General features: G+C 35.1%; 1 protein-coding gene across 1 annotated transcript in view; it reads right to left on the bottom strand.

Annotated features, from left to right (window-relative positions):
• Window positions 1-18,118, bottom strand: part of USH2A (usherin) — a 775,536-nt gene that overhangs the window by 469,271 nt on the left and 288,147 nt on the right. The window contains exon 21 of the mRNA XM_059905730.1: window positions 3,558-3,688. Within this exon, the coding sequence (XP_059761713.1) occupies window positions 3,558-3,688 (131 nt within the window). The remainder of the gene's footprint in view (window positions 1-3,557; window positions 3,689-18,118) is intronic.

The following is an 18,118-nucleotide window of genomic DNA, read 5'->3' as shown; positions in this document are numbered from 1 at the left end:
GAGAAATAACACTGTCAAAGAGATGGCAGTCATGTTTCAGTTCTGGTGGAATCATTTTTGGATTAATTCTGCAAAGACTTTGCCCCATATGTTTAGAGTATATTGTGGGCAGGGGGGGGGGGGCAGGCAGGGCACATTTATTAAATACTCAAAACCTGTGAACAAACCCGTGGCCATTGTATGATTACAGATGTAATCTGGGGTGTGAATGGTCATCTGGAATCACACTCACAGACACCAGGATGGACGTTTATGAGGGTGTGACCGATTGTATTATAAGTGTGAGGCAGCGTGAAGCCACCCTGGCACACTGCCCTGTTCAAGTCCAGCAGGACTCTGTACTCCAATCTTCGAAGGAGGGGTGTCTAGAGAGAGGACGGCAGGAGTGGCATTTTGTTCATTTCTCATTTCCATGTTTCCAACTCATAACTGCCTAGCACAGTGCCTGGAATATTACACATTTTTAACAATGTTTCATTGAATGAAATAAACTAAATCCAGTGTCAGTTCTATCACTAGATCACTGTGTGACCCTAGTTAAGACACTTATCTAAAGCAGGGAAGAAAACAATACCTACCTCAGGAGGCTACTTCAAGAATGAAATGAGACAATCAACATGAACCCACTTTGTGTACTTTTAAAGCTCTGTAAATAAATGGCTATATGATTAAAGATTTTCTCCATCTGGCTTGATCTCAAATATACCTAGATATTAACAGGTTGAGGTAGAAGAAGCAGAACCAGATTTTTTCTTTCTCATTGATATTCTTCTATTTTACTGGATTGTTTCCTTTCTTTTATGGTTTTTGTTGATATTTACAATTTAGCATTTAGTCTTTTTTTTTTATCTTGTTAATTGTTCTTGGAACATTTTCGTTCTGTTAGTAATTAATTTCTTTTGTCCCATTTAAAATCAAATATTTTTGTCCATTTATTTTATGAAAATAAGAAACCAATATGACCTATACCCTTACTGCTCCCTCTACTAAGTTGATACCTTTAGAAACTTTTAAGTCACTCATTTTTCCCCCCTCCTTCAACTCTTAGTAATTTTAGCACCAAACAATTATCAGGGCATTTTTTCCCCTTTGCTGTGTGTCTCTTCTATGTCAAAGATTCTTTGGCACATAAAACACATTTCTAGTCATTTTGTCATTAAATACTTAGGTTGAACTTAATATCCTTAGGTTTATTATTCACCACTACTTCTCCTCTATATTTCAAATTCTTTATTTTTTCCTTCTGATTAGAAGCCTTGCTGAAATATTTCCTTCCGATATGGTGCATGGATGGTATTTAAACTGAATCTCTGGACACCAACAAGCATTCTTCTTTCATGTTGAAAAGCTTGGTCACAGATTAGCTGTATAACTTGGGAAAATTAATTTAACCATGACTCAGATTTTCACCTGTAAAGTGGGGATAATGAGTACCTGCTTTATAGAGTTGTTGTGATGTTTAAATGTGTGTGTGTGTGTGTGTGTGTGTATTTATGTATAGAGAGAACACTTAGAATAATGGCTGGCACACAGAGGTCCTATAGAAGAACTAGCTTTGCTTAATCTTGACTAGAACTTGATGAGTCCTTCCAATAAATTTATAATCAAGTCTATTAAATCATATATTCTCTCCTATTTTATATTTCATTATCTTCTCCCAGCCTTCTTTACCTTGTGCATGTGTTTTTTGTTCTCCTTTTGAATTTCTTCGTAATATTAGCATCTTCCTTCATCTCTCTTTATGTTTTCATATTTTTGTTATGTATTTTGACCTAGCAATCTGAGGCTCAGCAGTCTCTCTTCTAATTAGTCTACTTAAAGGACTCAAATGAAAAATAATAATTTCAGTTCCGTAACTGAATCAATGTCAGTGTGCTGTTTTTGTTTTCCCGATGCCATCTGCCTTGCCTTTGGAAACAGCTGCTTCTTAGCCCTTTCTCTCTGGATGCTGGATCTGCTTAGGTGTGATGCTATTTCTTTTTGCTTACTCATTGCCCACCTCTTGGCATTCCTTAAGAAGCTGCAATTCTAGGGGACACCCAGGGGTCCTTGTGCCTGAGTACCTATAGTGGTCAGGCCAGGGGGTTATCAGGTTGCTGTCAAAATACCAGGAATAAACCTTTCTTTCCCTGGTCTTGCCAGTTGCCAGTTCATGGCTCTACCACTTCCTAACACAAGAACGACTCAGTCTGCCTCTTGAGAGCTTCTGCAGGGATCCTGGGTGATGCTCAGACATACTTGGTCCAGCAGGCCCTGACTTTCCTCTCAAAGGTGAGTGGGTCTCCAGGATGTAGGAAGCCCTTGGTCCATTATCCCTTAGATACAGAGGGGGAAAGCTGTGCCTCCTTTAATAATATAACATTAAACATTTATTTGGCAAGCATCATTTATGTCTTAGATCAGCAGTTTTAAGTTGAAAACCTGAGAAAAATCTTTGACATAGTCTTATTCCTCAATTACTCACAGGTCCAACACAGAGCTTAACAGCAAATGCTTACGAGCCTTCCTTTAACTAAAGTGAAGACAACTATGCAATAGTTTCCCATTGCCCTCAGGAAAAATTTAAATCCTCTCAAATCCTTCCCAGGTCCTAAATTAGTCTCTACCCAACTTTTCAACCTACCACTGTTCTCTTTGTTCTCTACGCTACAGCCATATTAGAGTCATCTCAATGTATTGAATATGCCATGTTCTTGTCTAACTCAGACACTAAATATTTGCTGTTTGCTCTGCCTGGAAATTTTATTACAGATCCTTCCCTCATCTCCCATCAGTATTTCCTCTGGCCTGCCCCACCTCAAACACATGTCCTCTTGTATAGACATATACTCTTGTCCTGATCAACTTTTCCTCACTGTTTTGCATCTCAGTTAAATATCACATTTGCAGAGGAGACAGACAACTTAAAAGAAAGACTCTTTATGCTCTCATAATACACAGCATCATACTTGTCTTTTGTAACAGTCATGAATATTTTATTTTTTTTAACTGTATAATACCTAGATTGTTTCAGAGGGGCATGGTCATATTTAACTTTAAAACTAGTGTAGTCTGCAATACCCAGCCCAATAGCACCTGATAGATGCTTAAATATTTGCTGGTGAAGAAAGAAAAAGAAAGAGAGAGGGAGAGAGAGAGGAAAAGAGAGAGAGATGGAGGGAGGGAGGGAGGGAGGGAGGGAAGGAGGGAAGGAAGGAAGGGGGGAAGGAAAAGAGAAAGCGAAAGAGAAAGAGGAAGGGAGATAGAGACACAATTTTGCTCTCAAGGAAAATAAAAACAGATCTATTCAAATGCATTTAAAAGTTTTAATCCTCATTATAAGGTAGCATATGGTTGTTAAGCATGTAGATTCTCAGTCAGACTATGTGATTTTGAAGCTCTGCTATTTTAGCTGTGGGTAAGTCAAATCACTTTTGTAAGTTTCTTTTTCCTCGTTGGTAAAGTGGAAGTAATGAGTACCCACCTCTAAGGTTTTGGTGAGGATTCATTGTGAAAACATAAGTACTTGGTACCTGGTAAACTCTCAAAAATATCAACTCTTATGATTATTCATTTACCTGAGGATCAAAAAGAAAATAAGGGCGTCCATTCTTCAACTGAATTGCGAAATACTCTTCCTGATTGCCAGGTGATGCCGCAAAGACAATCAAACCTTCAGGCACCCTCGTTCGAAAGCTGGCCTTAATGCCTGGGGAGACAAGTGCAATCAGCGAATCAGTGCTGGGTTTTGTTGATTCTTTCTGATAAACGCACATTTACTTTCATTATTATTTATGATGTAGTGAGTACAGTCAGGGAATTATACACAGCAATGCACTGGGATGGTCCCAGCCATTTGGTTTTAACTGTATCCCATTATGAATGCCAACCCATACTTGGAAACTCAAGCCTGCACTCCCACTAATCAATATATAATGAAGTTTAAATATATGCAAAACTCATCAACATAAAAAGATATGTTGTCAACCCAAAATTGGATACTAGGGGATCAATGCGGTAATATTATCAGAGTCATAAAAATAAATGGGTTTTTGACATGAGTGAAAGAAACACAAAGAGCTTTGTTTAAAATACTTATGAAGTTTAAAGAACTTGTCCAGTAGTAGAAGCTAAAAATGAGAAAAATCTGCTATGAAGTGGTCCACAGAGCCAATTTTCTGGGATGCCATCCTGTAACCAAATGGTCTGCAGCCTTCAGAATTCCAGGGGCTCCACTCACCCTTCAGATCACCTACCAGCACTGCCCAAGACACACAGTACTCCTGTCTCTCAGAAATTATCCCTGCTCAGGAAGCAGGGGAAGCATGCAATAGTTCTCTATGATGTCTTCACACTACCACCACCTGGCCCAACCTCCATTCTATGGGTATCCCACCCACTCAATGCATACTATCAAGCTCTTCCTCAGTGTAAGACATTTTGTTAATGTACTGAAACTGGCAAAGAAGTTTAAGATCTTTGTTCTCAAGAGTTTCCAGTTTAGTTGGAGATATAAAATGTGTATGTCTTAACAGACACGTCGTACAGGGAGAATCAAATAAGAGGTCAAGAACATACATGAGAACCAAATGACAGCTCAAGAGCACAAAACTGAATAATTAATGGCTATTGATTTGATTAGTAATATAGTCAACCAGGATTGTGTAAGTTGGAAGGGGACAGAGCTGCCTTCATGCTGGGCTGGTAACCAAAGTTCCTACATAGCTGAGGGATTTACCCTGGATTCAACAGACTACAACAGGTTCCTGCAATCAGAAACCATGTCTGATTCATCTTTCTACCCCCGGAAATCACATGGTGTCCTGGTGTACTTAGTAAATGGATGTGAAGAAAGGAGGTGGAAGGTACAATAGTGGTAAGGAAGAAGTTTTAACACAGGTGTGGAGGCAGGAGGGCAGAAATCATTTTGTGAGCATCGGATTGTCATTTTATAAAATATGTTTTCTATGGAACATTAACATCTGTTGAGTACTCTGATACACAATAAAGAAGAAAAACTAACAAGCCAGTGCCTGGCATTAAATTCTAGTTGGTGAAAAAGAATTTAAAAACAAAAAACTGTAGTGAGGTATGATAAGTGATACAGACCTATTTACAAGATATAATTTGATTCAAAGGGATTAAGAAAGGTTTCACAAAGAATAAGATGCTTGAGCTTGTTTTCAGAGAATATGAAGGACTTTGGGAGAAACTGTATAAAGGCCTAGAGGCAGGGAAAATATTAAGGAAAGCTGGATGTGGAGGAGGCAGTTAAGAGATGAATCTGGAGAAATAGGCAAGACCCCATCTCAGGCCATATATAGACTATCTGGCTTGAGAAGTTTGAGTAGAAGACAAAGATGGAAAGGAAGATTGTGTCATAACTATCTTTAGAGTGAATTATTTTAATACCAGCAAAGGCAAGCCTGGCATGTGGGCTTCAGACTTTCCAAAGAGGCAACTCAAACTTTTCCTGGCCTTCTTAGCTTCTGCATCTTTGTCTTCTAGATTTTATGCTTTTGGTCCTTTTCAAACATACCTGTCCTACTCATTTTGATATTTCATTACCTCACACTCTCTGATTCTCTTTATCCCACCTTCTAGGATATCACATTCTTGCTGTGAGACTCAGTACCTGGTCCATCCTGGCGCCTCTCTCACTTCCTAGAATAAGATCGTTTGTCCCTATACATCACTTTTCAGTATCCAAACTCACTTGAACCCCTGATACTAGCTTTATTACTCTCATCTCTCCTACTAAGTGGATTAAAAAAGTTGGAATTTATCCTGTAGACAAAAGGAAGGCTTTAAAATTTGGGTGGAGGAAGGGAAGAAGATGCTCAAAGTCAAGATGAAGGAAACCAAACTAACAGTGGAATGTCTGGAGGATATAGATAATTTAACTACAGAGGAACCAGTTAGGATACTGCTGTGCTTTGGGGGAATAAGATGATAAGGATTTTAATTAAGGACTGACACATAACTAAATGGATTGAAAGAATGGAGTCTATATATTTCAGAAGAGAATCCTTAAAACAAGTGGTTATGAGATGATGATGGGGGTAAGATGGTCAATTCTTTTCACCAGTTACTGAGGGAAAAGTAGCATTATTAACAGAAATAGAAAGGTCAGGTACAGAAGAAAATATGGGGTTGAGGATAGAAGCTCCATCTGGGGCACAGTGAGTTTATATTAATGATGTAAAGAAAAAAACTACCCATCATTTGGAAATGAGAAACTAAATCTCAGAAGAGAAAATGGGGTTAGAAAAATAAATTGGCAATCACCTGCCAATAAATCATGTCCCTGGGAGACACAGCAAGGACCACTGGGAAAAATGCCCCAGACTTAAGAGAAGGAAAGAATCGGAACAATAATAAAGTTAGAACAATCAGGATCACATTGTAAAATGGAAACATAGGTAGGAGAGAACTTTAAGAAGGCAAAGTTAGTTAACTGTGTAAACACTTCCTATAGGTCCAGAATAATGCGAGCTGAAGAAAAGCTTACAGAGCTGGTAATTACTATCTTTTTCAATTGAGTAGAACGAGCAGAGTCCAACCTGCTGGGTAATAATTTTTGATGGAATGGAGGAGAAGGCAGTGGGTATCGAGGTCTCACTAGAAAAATCTGGTAGAGAATGAAATGGGAGACATAGAAACAAATTATTAGGGTGGCACAGTCAGATATAAGGAGGACACATCTGCCAACAAAAGCACAGACACGGCCAAAATCTGGTGTACCTTCTGACCAGAGAAAAATCATATTTCTATCAACTCTTCTTCTCTTAAGCTTCTCTCCTTTTGGTTCAGAGTGGCTCTCTTCTACAGAAGAGAAGGCTTACCTTTCTGTGACCATTTTAAAATTTCATATGTGGTATCAAATACTATAATTAAGACTATTGTTTTAAAATTAAACAACTAAAGGTTATTTCATAAAAATAGCTACAATTCAGAACACGAAGACAACAACACTCTCTACCAGGGTGCTGTAGGCATCTACATGGTGGTAACCAGGGGAGCAAAAGCCAGGATTTGAATGAGGGAAGAAAATAATAATTGCTCAGTCTGGGAATACAACTACTCATCCCCAGTTGAAGGGAAATTTGGTGAATGAAATTATGAATTACAATAAGAATTACAGAAATATTTAGCCAAGTTATACTTGGGAAAAAATCAACAATATCATGTTATTCAAGAATATGCATGTGCATGTGTTTTTCAGACACACCATTTAATTCCCAGCTTTTACACTTACATAACACAGAAATGTTATATAAAATTTAGCCCAACTAAAATAGAATACACAGATCAAGGGATATTTCTTGTAAGAAATGAGGATTTAGTAAAGTAACTTGATTTGCTGTTGTATGGTCAAATTGTTTCCTTACATTACAAAGATTTATAATGAATGAGGGTTTTTTTTGCAAGTAAAGAAATAAAAAAATGCACACTTCCATTGAAACATCATGTTCTTGACAATTAATGTTGCAGACATTGATAAATCCTATCTTTTGAGCCAAATGCCTTAAATCATGTAGTCAATCATATGCTTATACATCCCCATCCGCTGACTTTAGGCTCAGCCATGTGACTTGTTTCGGGCAAAGAAGTGGAAGCAGACACGTGGTACCATGTTAGAGAAGAAGCTTTAAATATATACTGTGTGACTGAGCCTGACTCCTATTTTCTCCTGTGCCTCATGAATGTGCTTTCATCCTGGGCTCAAGAATAAGAAGACATGTGGAGCAGAGCAGAGCAATACCAAAGCATTTTTCTTTTTAGAGGTTTGCGTTAAAGAGCCATGCTGACTAAAATGGGCAGAAAAGTGAGAAATAAACATTTCTTGCTTGCTAAAATTTAGATTTTGATGCAAAGAAAACAGGAGATATTCTAAAGTTCAATTTTTTGTCTCAAGTATTTGGGGAAATGATAGAGCATTTTTCTATCTCAATAGAAAAATTTATTCATTCATCCAAGGAATATTTTTAGGAAAATATACTTTGTGCAGCCACCTTTCTAGGCTATTGGGATACAGAGATATATAAAAGAGACATATATCTGTGGCTTCACATCTTAAAAAAATCTGAAAATCCAAGATCCGCATGGAAATACTTAGCTTTTATGTAAATGTGTTTGCAACTTTAAAAATTTAATCATAAAAACAATACAGTGACAAGCCCATGGAATAGGCAAAGAGTTCTTAAACAATACAGGTAAAAGTATAAGAGAAAGGGAAATGGTTATAAATTGTATTAGGATTAAGAACTTTTGTCTAAGAAAAGGCACAAATAAGAGAGTGAAAAGGTAACTAACATAACAGGAGAAGATATTTATAATATGTATTTCTGATAACATACATATCCAATAAAAATGTATATAATTCCTACAAATCAATAAAAAAAGATGAATGACTCATTAAAAGAATGGGGGCAAATGGCTCTTCAAAAAGATGATGTCCAAATTACAAATAAATGTATGAAAAAGATGCTCAGCATTGTTAGTCATCAGAGAAATGCAAAATAAAATGCAATACCACTAAACACCCACCAGAATGGCTAAAATAAAATAGAAAATACTAAATATACTCAAGTACGTAGAGCAACTGGAATGCTCATAACTATTAGTGGGCGTAGAATTGGTACCACCATTCTGAAAAACTGCTTGGCAGTACTTATTAATTTATATCTCCTAAATATATGCATACCTTTTGGTCTAGCCATTCCACTCCAAGTTATATATCCCACCACACACACACACACACACACACACACAAATACACAGCTTCAGAAAAATATACAAGTATGTATATAGAAATACTTTTTATTATACCATTAAAATGGAACATACACAAATGCCCACCAACTGCAGAAAGGATAAATAAATGAGGTATAATATAGCAATGAGAATGAACAAAATATAGCCACATGCAACTACACGCATGAATCTCACAAACAAAATATTGGATAAAAAATGCTAGGCACAGAAGAATACATACTGCATGATCCCTTTTACATCAAGTGTAAAACCACGCAAAATAAATCTATGATTTTAGAGGTCAGGATAGTGGTAATCCTGGTTGGGGTTTAGAACAGCGCACAATGCAGAGGTTCTGGGGGATCAGTACTATTCTATTTAGTAATTTGATGCTGGTTACATAAAGCTATTCAGGTTCTGAAATCTGTCAACTGGTACACCTAAGATTTTTGCACTTTTCTGTTTGTATGTTAAACTTCAATACAAAGGTTTGCTGAAAATGAAGAAATAATCGAATTACATAAAATTCAAACTATAAAAGCTGAAAGTGAAAATTCTCTATAGGTTTACCTGTCACCCTCAGAGAAACTACTACCAACAATTTGGCAAAGTTTTTTTCAGAAATATTTATACACATGTATGTCATTGTTTATCTGTTTTTTCTTTACTGAAATTGGATTATATCACGCACACTATTCTGTAAGTTGTTAAAATTTTTCAAAATAAAATTGCATATATTTAAGGTGTTCAACACGACGATTTATACATATACATAGTGAAATGATTACTACAGTCAAGCTGATTAACATACTATATCCTCACATAGGTACTAATTTTTCTGTGTGATAAGTGCATCTGATATCTATTCTCCTAGCACCTTTCCATACAGTATTATTATAGTATTATTAAGTATAGTCATCATTCCTATACATTAGCTCTCTAGGCTTTTTCATCCTACATAACTGCACCTTTGTAGTCTTTGACCAACATCTCCCCAGTCCCTGGTAACCACTATTCTACTCCCTGTTTGTATGAGCTTGATTTTTTTAAAATTTATTCCACATGTCAGTGAGATCCTACAGTATTCATCTTTCTCTATCTGGGTTATTTCACTTAGCATAATGCCCTCCAGGTTCATCCATTTTGTTGCAAATGGTAGGATTTCTTTCTCGCGGTTGAATAATATTCCATTGTGCATGTTTGTGTATGTATGTATATTTTCTTTATCCATTCATCCACTGATGGACATTTGGGCTGTTTCCATATCTCAGCTATTGTGAAAAATGCTTCTGTAAGTGTTTTTCACTTTGTAACATACAGCAGATATCTTTCCACTTCAGTTCACAAAGATACGTGATATTCTCTAATAACTAAATACATTTACATAATTTATTTTATAATTTTATCTTAGATAACATTTAGTTGGTTTCTAATTTTTTGATATTAAAAGTAGCATTGCAACAAACAGTTTTGCTTGCACATTGGTAGGCTCTAAGATAATGTTCAGTCAAAGAGATTAATTTTTAAAAATTTTACTCATATTGCCATATGGTCTTTGAAAACTAATAATTAATTCAAATATTGGGTTGGCCAAAAAGTTCGTTTGGTTTTTTCCGTAAGATGGCTCTAATAGCGCTTAGCTGTCTTTAACTTCACTCGAAACAATTTTGTTAGATTGCATGTGACAGCTGTCATATCAGTGCATATTTTAAAAAAGACATCAAAATTGGTGAATTTTTATATAAGCATTTTAATGTTGAAGATGGAAGAAAAAAGCAACATTTTCAGCATGTTTTGCTTTGCCTTTCTGCATAGCACTCACCGTCTCCAGCCCGTACTATACTTTCATCATTTATTTCATTTACCTCATATCTCCATCCCTTAAAATATAAATCTAGAACAGTGCCTGCTTCATTCTAAGCCCTCAATAAATTTTTGAAGGATTAGATATTGATCCTTTTTTTAAAAAAAACTTGTAATTTATTCCTCCCCTGCTCCCCTTGGTAACCATAGCTTTGTCTTCTATGTCTGTGAGTCTATTTCTGTTTTGTAAATAAGTTCATTTGTATCCTATTTTTAGATTCCACATATAAGTGATATCATATGGTATTTGTCTTTCTGTGTCTGACTTACTTCACTTAGTATGATAATCTCTAGGTCCGTCCATGTTGATGCAAATGGCATTATTCCATTCTTTTTTTACAGCTGAGTAATATTCCACTGTATATATATACCACATCTTCTTTATCCATTCATCCATCAATAGATATTTAGGTTGCTTCCATGTCTTGGCTATTTTAAATAGTGCTACAAACTTTGGGTTGCATGTATCTTTTCTAATTATGTTTTTCTCTGGATATATGCCCAGGAGTGGGATTGCAGGATCATATGGTAGCTCTAGTTTTAGTTTTTGTTTTTTTTTTTTTTTAGTTTTAGTTTTTTAAGGAACCCCCATACTGTTCTCCATAGTGACTACACCAATTTACATTCCTACCAACAGTGTAGGAGGGTTCCTTTTTCTCCACACTTTCTCCAGCATTTATTATTTGTAGACATTTTTTTTTTAAGTTTTATTTATTGATTGATTGCTTGCTTGATTGCTATGTTGGGTCTTCATTTCTGTGCTAGGGCTTTCTCTAGTTGCGGCAAGCGGGGGCCACTCTTCATCGCGGTGCGCGGGCCTCTCACTATCGTGGCCTCTATCGTTGCGGAGCATGGGCTCCAGACGCGCAGGCTCAGTACTTGTGGCTCACGGGTCTAGTTGCTCCGCGGCATGTGGAATCCTCAAGACCAGGGCGCGAACCCATGTCCCCTGCATTAGCAGGCAGACTCCCAACCACTGCGCCACCAGGGAAGCCCCGTAGACATTTTTGATGATGGCCATTCTGACCAGTGTGAGGTGACACCTCACTGATCCTTTGTCTAGAAAGATGTTTCAAATACTTTCTCCCAGTTTGCCGTGTGCCTTTTAACCTTATGTTGTTGTTTTTCATTATGCTATAGGCTAAAATAAAACGACTCAAAATTTTAAAACATTTTTTCTTAATTTCTTCTAGAATTTGTGCTTTAATTAGAAAGTACTTCCTTACTCAAAAAATAATAAAAAGTAGTCTTTAATAGTTTCTTCTAGCATATTCATGACTATAACATTTAAAATTTTAGTCCAGATGATTCAGCTTCCCATTGGATAATGATAGCACCCTAATATTTCCACATTTTTCTCTAAAAACCATTCTGATCATGAAGGAGAACAAATATAATCACCATAACCCAAGCCTATAGAGTCAATAGGAGACAGAGAATTTTAAAAACTTCAGTATGTGAAATAGAGAAATAAACATTCTAAACCAGAAGAGTCAGCACCAGATTTCACACTGGAGTTGAGAGTAGAATAAAGAATGAACAGAAAAGGGCAGAGGGCAGCAAGGACCCAGCCATGGCAGAAGTCAGATAAAATCACCCCCTGAAAGTCAGTTCCTCCCTGAGTTAAACAAACAAACAAACAAGCAAACAAACAACAACACTGAGAACAAAATATTGGCTACTGAGATATTCAAAGAAAGAGGCCTGAAAGGGTCCAGGAAAAGAAAGAGCAATCTGTGGAAGGCACTGCTTCCAGAGGAAAGGGAAAGCACTAGAAGAAGCCATATCTCTTAGCGTCAGGGAAGGAAGCAAACAGGAAATTAAGAGTTCTGAATTAACAAAAGAGAATCAGAAAATCAGAAAACACACAAATCACCACAGAGTGCACCATCTATCACCATTCACAAAAACAACAGGATGTGTCTCTCTTGAACCAAAAAACCTACCCAAAACCTTCATCCTAACTGATATACCATTGGTATTGCATATTCAGCAAAAGATAAGACATTTCAAAATGACTGGAAATTATCATATAATATCCTTATACAGCTACTGTAAGAACAAAATGAAATTGAGAACCAAAACATTTTAGCTGAAGAAAATTCTTCCCTCCAAGATCCAAGCACAGAAACTATAATTATAAGAAACTATAACACAACTCCCCAGCATGAATGCAAGAGCTGCTAAAAAGCATTTACAGATATGAAAAAAAAATCTTGAACCAGAATTTCAAATTCCCATAACAGACATGGATGTGTAGCATATATAAAGAAATCCTACAACGAAATCCTACAACTCAATACATTTTTTTTTCAAAGAGGAAATGAAACTGGCCAAGAGGCACATGAAAAGATGCTCAACATAACTTAATCATCAGGGAAATGCAAATCAAAACCACAATGAGATATTACCTCACACCTGTCAGAATGGCTATCATCAAAAAGAACACAAATAACAAATGCTGGCCAGGATGTGGAGAAAAGGGAACTCTTGTACACTGTTGGTGGGAATGTAAATTGGTGCAGCCACTGTGGAAAACAGGATGGAAGTTTCTCAAAGTACTAAAAATAGAGCTACCATATGACCCAGTAATTCCACTCCTGGGTATATATCCAAAAATAAATAAATAAATACATAAATGAAGACACTAATTCAAAAAGATACAAGCACTCCAATGTTCAAAGCAGCATTGTTTACAATTGCCAAGATACTGAAGTAACATAAATGTCCATCGACATATGAATGGATAAAGAAGATGTGGTATATATACAATGGAATACTACTCAGCCATTAAAAAGAATGGAATTTTGCTATTTGCAGCAACATGGATGGTCTTGCAGGGCATTGTGCTAGGTGAAATAAGTCAGAGAAAGACAAATATTGCGTGATATTACTTATATGTAGAATCTAAAAACTACAAAAAACTAGTAAATATAACAAAAAAGCAGCAGACTCACAGATATAGAGAACCAACTAGTGGTTACCAGTGGAGAGAGGGGAGAGGAGCTATATAGTGGTGGAGAGTGGGAGTACAAACTATTGGGTATAAGACAGGCTACAAAGATACATTGTACAACATGGGGACTATAGCCAATATTTTGTAATAACTGTAAATGGAATGTAACCTTTAAAATTGTATAAAAGAATTTAAAAAATTAAAAAGTTTGAACAGTCATGACCAACAAACCCTGATATGTGAATAATAAGGTTCACAAGGAAGATGCTCAGTTTCATCAATCATCAGGGAACTGCAAATTAAAACTACAGTGAGATACCATGCTATACTCACTAGAATGGCTAAAATTAAAAACACTAAATTCTGCTGTATGTAAATGTAAGATGGAACAACCATTTCAGAAAACTGCTTGGTATTTTCTTACTAAAACATATACGTAACCTATGACTTATTCTGTGGCTTGCCTTTTCATATTCTTAGCATCTTTTGAAGAAGTTGAATTTATCATTTTTGAATGGATAGTGCTTTTTATACCCTAAAGTCTTTACCAACACCAAGGTCACCAAGATATTCTCTCATTTTTCTCCTAAAAGCTTTATAATTTTAGCTTTTATTTTTAGGACTTTGACTCCATCTCAGATTAATTTGTATGTATGATGTGAGGTAGGGATCCAGCTTCATTTTTTCCAGATCACTCCAGATTATGCAATATCATTGGTGAAAACATTGTGCTTTCCTCATTGAATTGCCTCAACTTCACCAAATTTAATTGACAACGGAAATTTGTGTCTATTTCTAATCTATTTGTCAGTACTTCACAAATAATACAATGTCTTGATTTTTGTGGCCTTATTTTAAGTCATGAAGTCAGATAGCATAAGTCTGACAAATTCATCAGACTATATTCAATCTTGTTTTCAAATATTCTAGACCTTTTGAATTTCCTTTTAACTTGTAGAATCAACTTGAGAATTTCTTTAAAAAAGCTTGCTGTAATTTTGACTGAAATTACATTAAGCCTATAGATTGACTTGAGGGGAAGGACTATTTTAACAACCTTTTGCTTATCATCCACAATCATGATAACTCTTCTCATTTATTTATATTTAATTTTCCTAAGTCGTTTTACAATTTTGGGTGTAGAATCTTTTCACTTATTTTGTTAAATTTAAGTATTATGTTTTGGATGCTCTTTTAAATGCTACTTTTACACTTTTTTCAACTATTTATTATTAGTATATTTGATTAATTTTATCTACATTGATTTTGTATGTGCTACCTTTCTGAATTCTTACTATTGAATAGTTCTAGTACTTAGAGATTGAATATACATACATAATCACATCAACTACAAATAAAGACATTTTCCTTTTCCTTTCCAACATTGTGACTTTTACTTATTTTATTGCTTTATTGCAGAGGCTAGGACCACTAGTAAAATTTGAATGCTGATCCCAATCTTAGAGGCAAAGCACATATTGTTTCACCATTGAGTATATTAGCTGTAGGATGTTCAAAGTGGTCCTTTATTTAATTGGGAAAGTCCCCCTCTATTCCTAGTTTGCTGAAAGTTTTCATTATGAGTAGGTGTTAAATTTTGTCAAATCCTTTCCAGATCTATTGAGAAAATATGATACTTTGTTCCAATCCCTCTATTAATGTGGTGAATCACACTGATTGATTTTTTAAATTAATTCAAAATCTACCCTCCACTGCCCATTATTCTTTTTTTTTAAATAAATTTGTTTATTTTATTTATTTATTTTTGGCTGCATTGGGTCTTCGTTGCTGTGTGCAGGCTTCCTCTAGTTGCGGCAGGCGAGGGCTACTCTTCCTTGCGTGGGCTTCTCATTGTGGTGGCTTCTCTTGTTGCAGAGCATAGGCTCTAGGTGTGCGGGTTTCAGTAGTTGTGGTACGTGGGCTCAGTAGTTGTGGCACACGGGTTTAGTTCCTCCGTGGCATGTGGGATCTTCCCGGACCAGGGCTCGAACCCGTGTCCCCTGCAATGGCAGGCGGATTTTTAACCACTGCACCACCAGGGAAGCCCTGCCCATTATTCTTGAAAGCCAACATTGGGCCTTGATATCTGTTTCCATTTCATCGATATTTGATCTTAATTATTTTCTATGTCTTATTACTTGGAGTTTAATTTATTCTTTTGTTAGCTCTTTTAATAAGAAACATGGAAAGGCTTGGATCTTTTTCTTCTAAGATAATCATTTAACCTAAACATTAACTTCTAAACACTTTACCTGAATTTTAAAAGCTGATAATGCTGTAGTTTCATTTTTTAACTTTTAAAATTTCAACTAAAAAAATTCCCTTGTCATTTCTTTTTTGATTTACATGTTATTTAAAAAATGAGTTAATTTTAAATATTTAGAAATTTTCTAAATGAGATATCATTTAGAAATGAGATATCATTCGCATATTGATTTTTAATTTAATTCCATGTAGAGAGAATAAGTGCTATGACTTCAATCCTTTGAAATTTATTGAGACTTCTTTATGGTCCAGTATATACTTTCCAAGTACATTTGAAAAGAATGGGTGTTTTCCAGGCTGGGCTATAGTGTTCAATAAATACCATTTAAGTTCACTGGTAGTGTTGCTTACTTTTCCTATATTCTTATAGATCCTTTAGCTACTTCTTTTATTAATTACTGAGAAAGTCATTTAAAAACCTTCACATATGGTAGTGAATTTGCCTATTTTCTCCCTAGTTTATAAATTTTATTTCATATATTTTGAAACTCTACTATTACATACTATTACATTTAGGATATTTTCTTCTTGAAGAATTCACTGTTTATCAATGTGAAATGTCTTTATTTCCAGTAATACTACTGGTCTTGAAGATTACTTTGATATAAATATTGCCACTGCCATTTTGTTATGAAAAGTGTTTCATGATTTATGTTTTCCATCCTTTTACTTTTAATCCATCTGTTTTTTATACTTAAAGTACATCTCTTGTAAACAGTGTATATTAGAGTCTTGCCCTTTTAGCCAGTCTGATAATCTTCGCCTTTTGGTTGGTGTGTTTATATATTTTTATTCAATGTAATTATCAATATGGTTGAATTTAAGTTTACCATCTTACTATTTGTTTTCGTTCTTCTTTTTCTTCTTTTTTTTTTTTTGCATTTGTTCTTTGTTCTTTAATTGTGCCTATCCTAACTTGTTTTGGATTAGTAGAGTTATTTAAATATTCCATTTTATTTCTTTCTCATTTCTTTACCTAAACTTCCTAAAATGGTTACTCTATGGACCATCATATGCATTCTTAACTTACAATATTCTACCAGAAATCGATATTATACCACTTCAGATATAAGATTACTATGGCATCATACTTCCAATCACTTGTGCTATTTTTGCCATAAATTTTACTTTTATGTAGGTTGTAAACTACAGAATATATTTATATTTTGGGTTTTGCCAGTCAAATGTCTTTTTAAAAAATTAGGAAAAAAATACTTTCTATTTATTCACATATTTTTTGTTTCCATTTCCCTCCATTCCTTCATCAGATATTTATTCCTACCTGGTATTATTTTCCTTTAGACTGAAAAAAATTCTTTAGCATTTACTGAATTTCAGGATTATTCACAATGTATTAACTCAGTTTTTGTTTATCTGAAAATGTCTTTCAACTTCATTTTTGAATATTTTCACTGAACGCAGAATTCAGGTTGACTTTTTTTTTTTTAGGTTTTTAAAGATATTCCATTATCTTCTGGCCTCCATTATTTCAGATGAAGTGTCAGCCATCATTCTTTTCATCATTTCCCTGTATGTAACATCTTTTTTTCTCCTAGATGGTTTAAGTTTCTTTCTTTTTCTTTATTTTTGTTTCAGTAATTTTTACTATAATATGTCTAAGATGTGATTTTCATTGTATTTATCCTGTTTGAAAGTCACTGAGCTTCTCTGATCCATAGGCTTCTGTTTTATTACAAAATCTGAAGATTTATCAGCAGTTATTTCCTCAAATATTTTTTTCTGCCTATTTTCTCTTTTCCTTCTTCCTGGAGCCCTGTCTCCACGTAAGTTAGAACTCCTGATATTATCTCATAGGTTACTCATCCTCTGTTTTTCTTTCAATCTTTTTTCTCTGTTTTCATGTGGTTATTTTATAACTATCTATGTTCAAATTCATTAATCTTTTGTTTTGCACTGTCCACCTGCTGTTAAGCTCATCCAGTAAAGATTTTGCACTTCTTTTATTTTATTCCTTTTAGAGCAATCATTTCTCTTCTAAAATGCTGTATTCTCTTTATCTACTACATGTATTTTTACCTTTAAATTCTTTAAAATATTTATAATATTTGCTATACTTTTTTCATTCTAATTTTAATAATTTGGTCATCTGGAAATATGCCTCTATTGACTGTGTTGAACTGAAATTGGGCTCTAATTACATTGAGTTCACTTGTGATTATCCCAACTCCCAATGACTGATGATGTCATTGTTTTGATTTTATTCATATTTAAACTGGCAGGAGATTGTAGATTTTTTGGTTCAAATTTGGATTCAGTCCTTTCATATCTCTGGAACCA

Source organism: Balaenoptera ricei, chromosome 1, assembly GCF_028023285.1.
Source record: "Balaenoptera ricei isolate mBalRic1 chromosome 1, mBalRic1.hap2, whole genome shotgun sequence".
NCBI classification, from domain to species: domain Eukaryota; kingdom Metazoa; phylum Chordata; class Mammalia; order Artiodactyla; family Balaenopteridae; genus Balaenoptera; species Balaenoptera ricei.
Note: the sequence above shows the minus strand (reverse complement) of the source record. Positions and strands in the feature narration are given on the sequence as shown.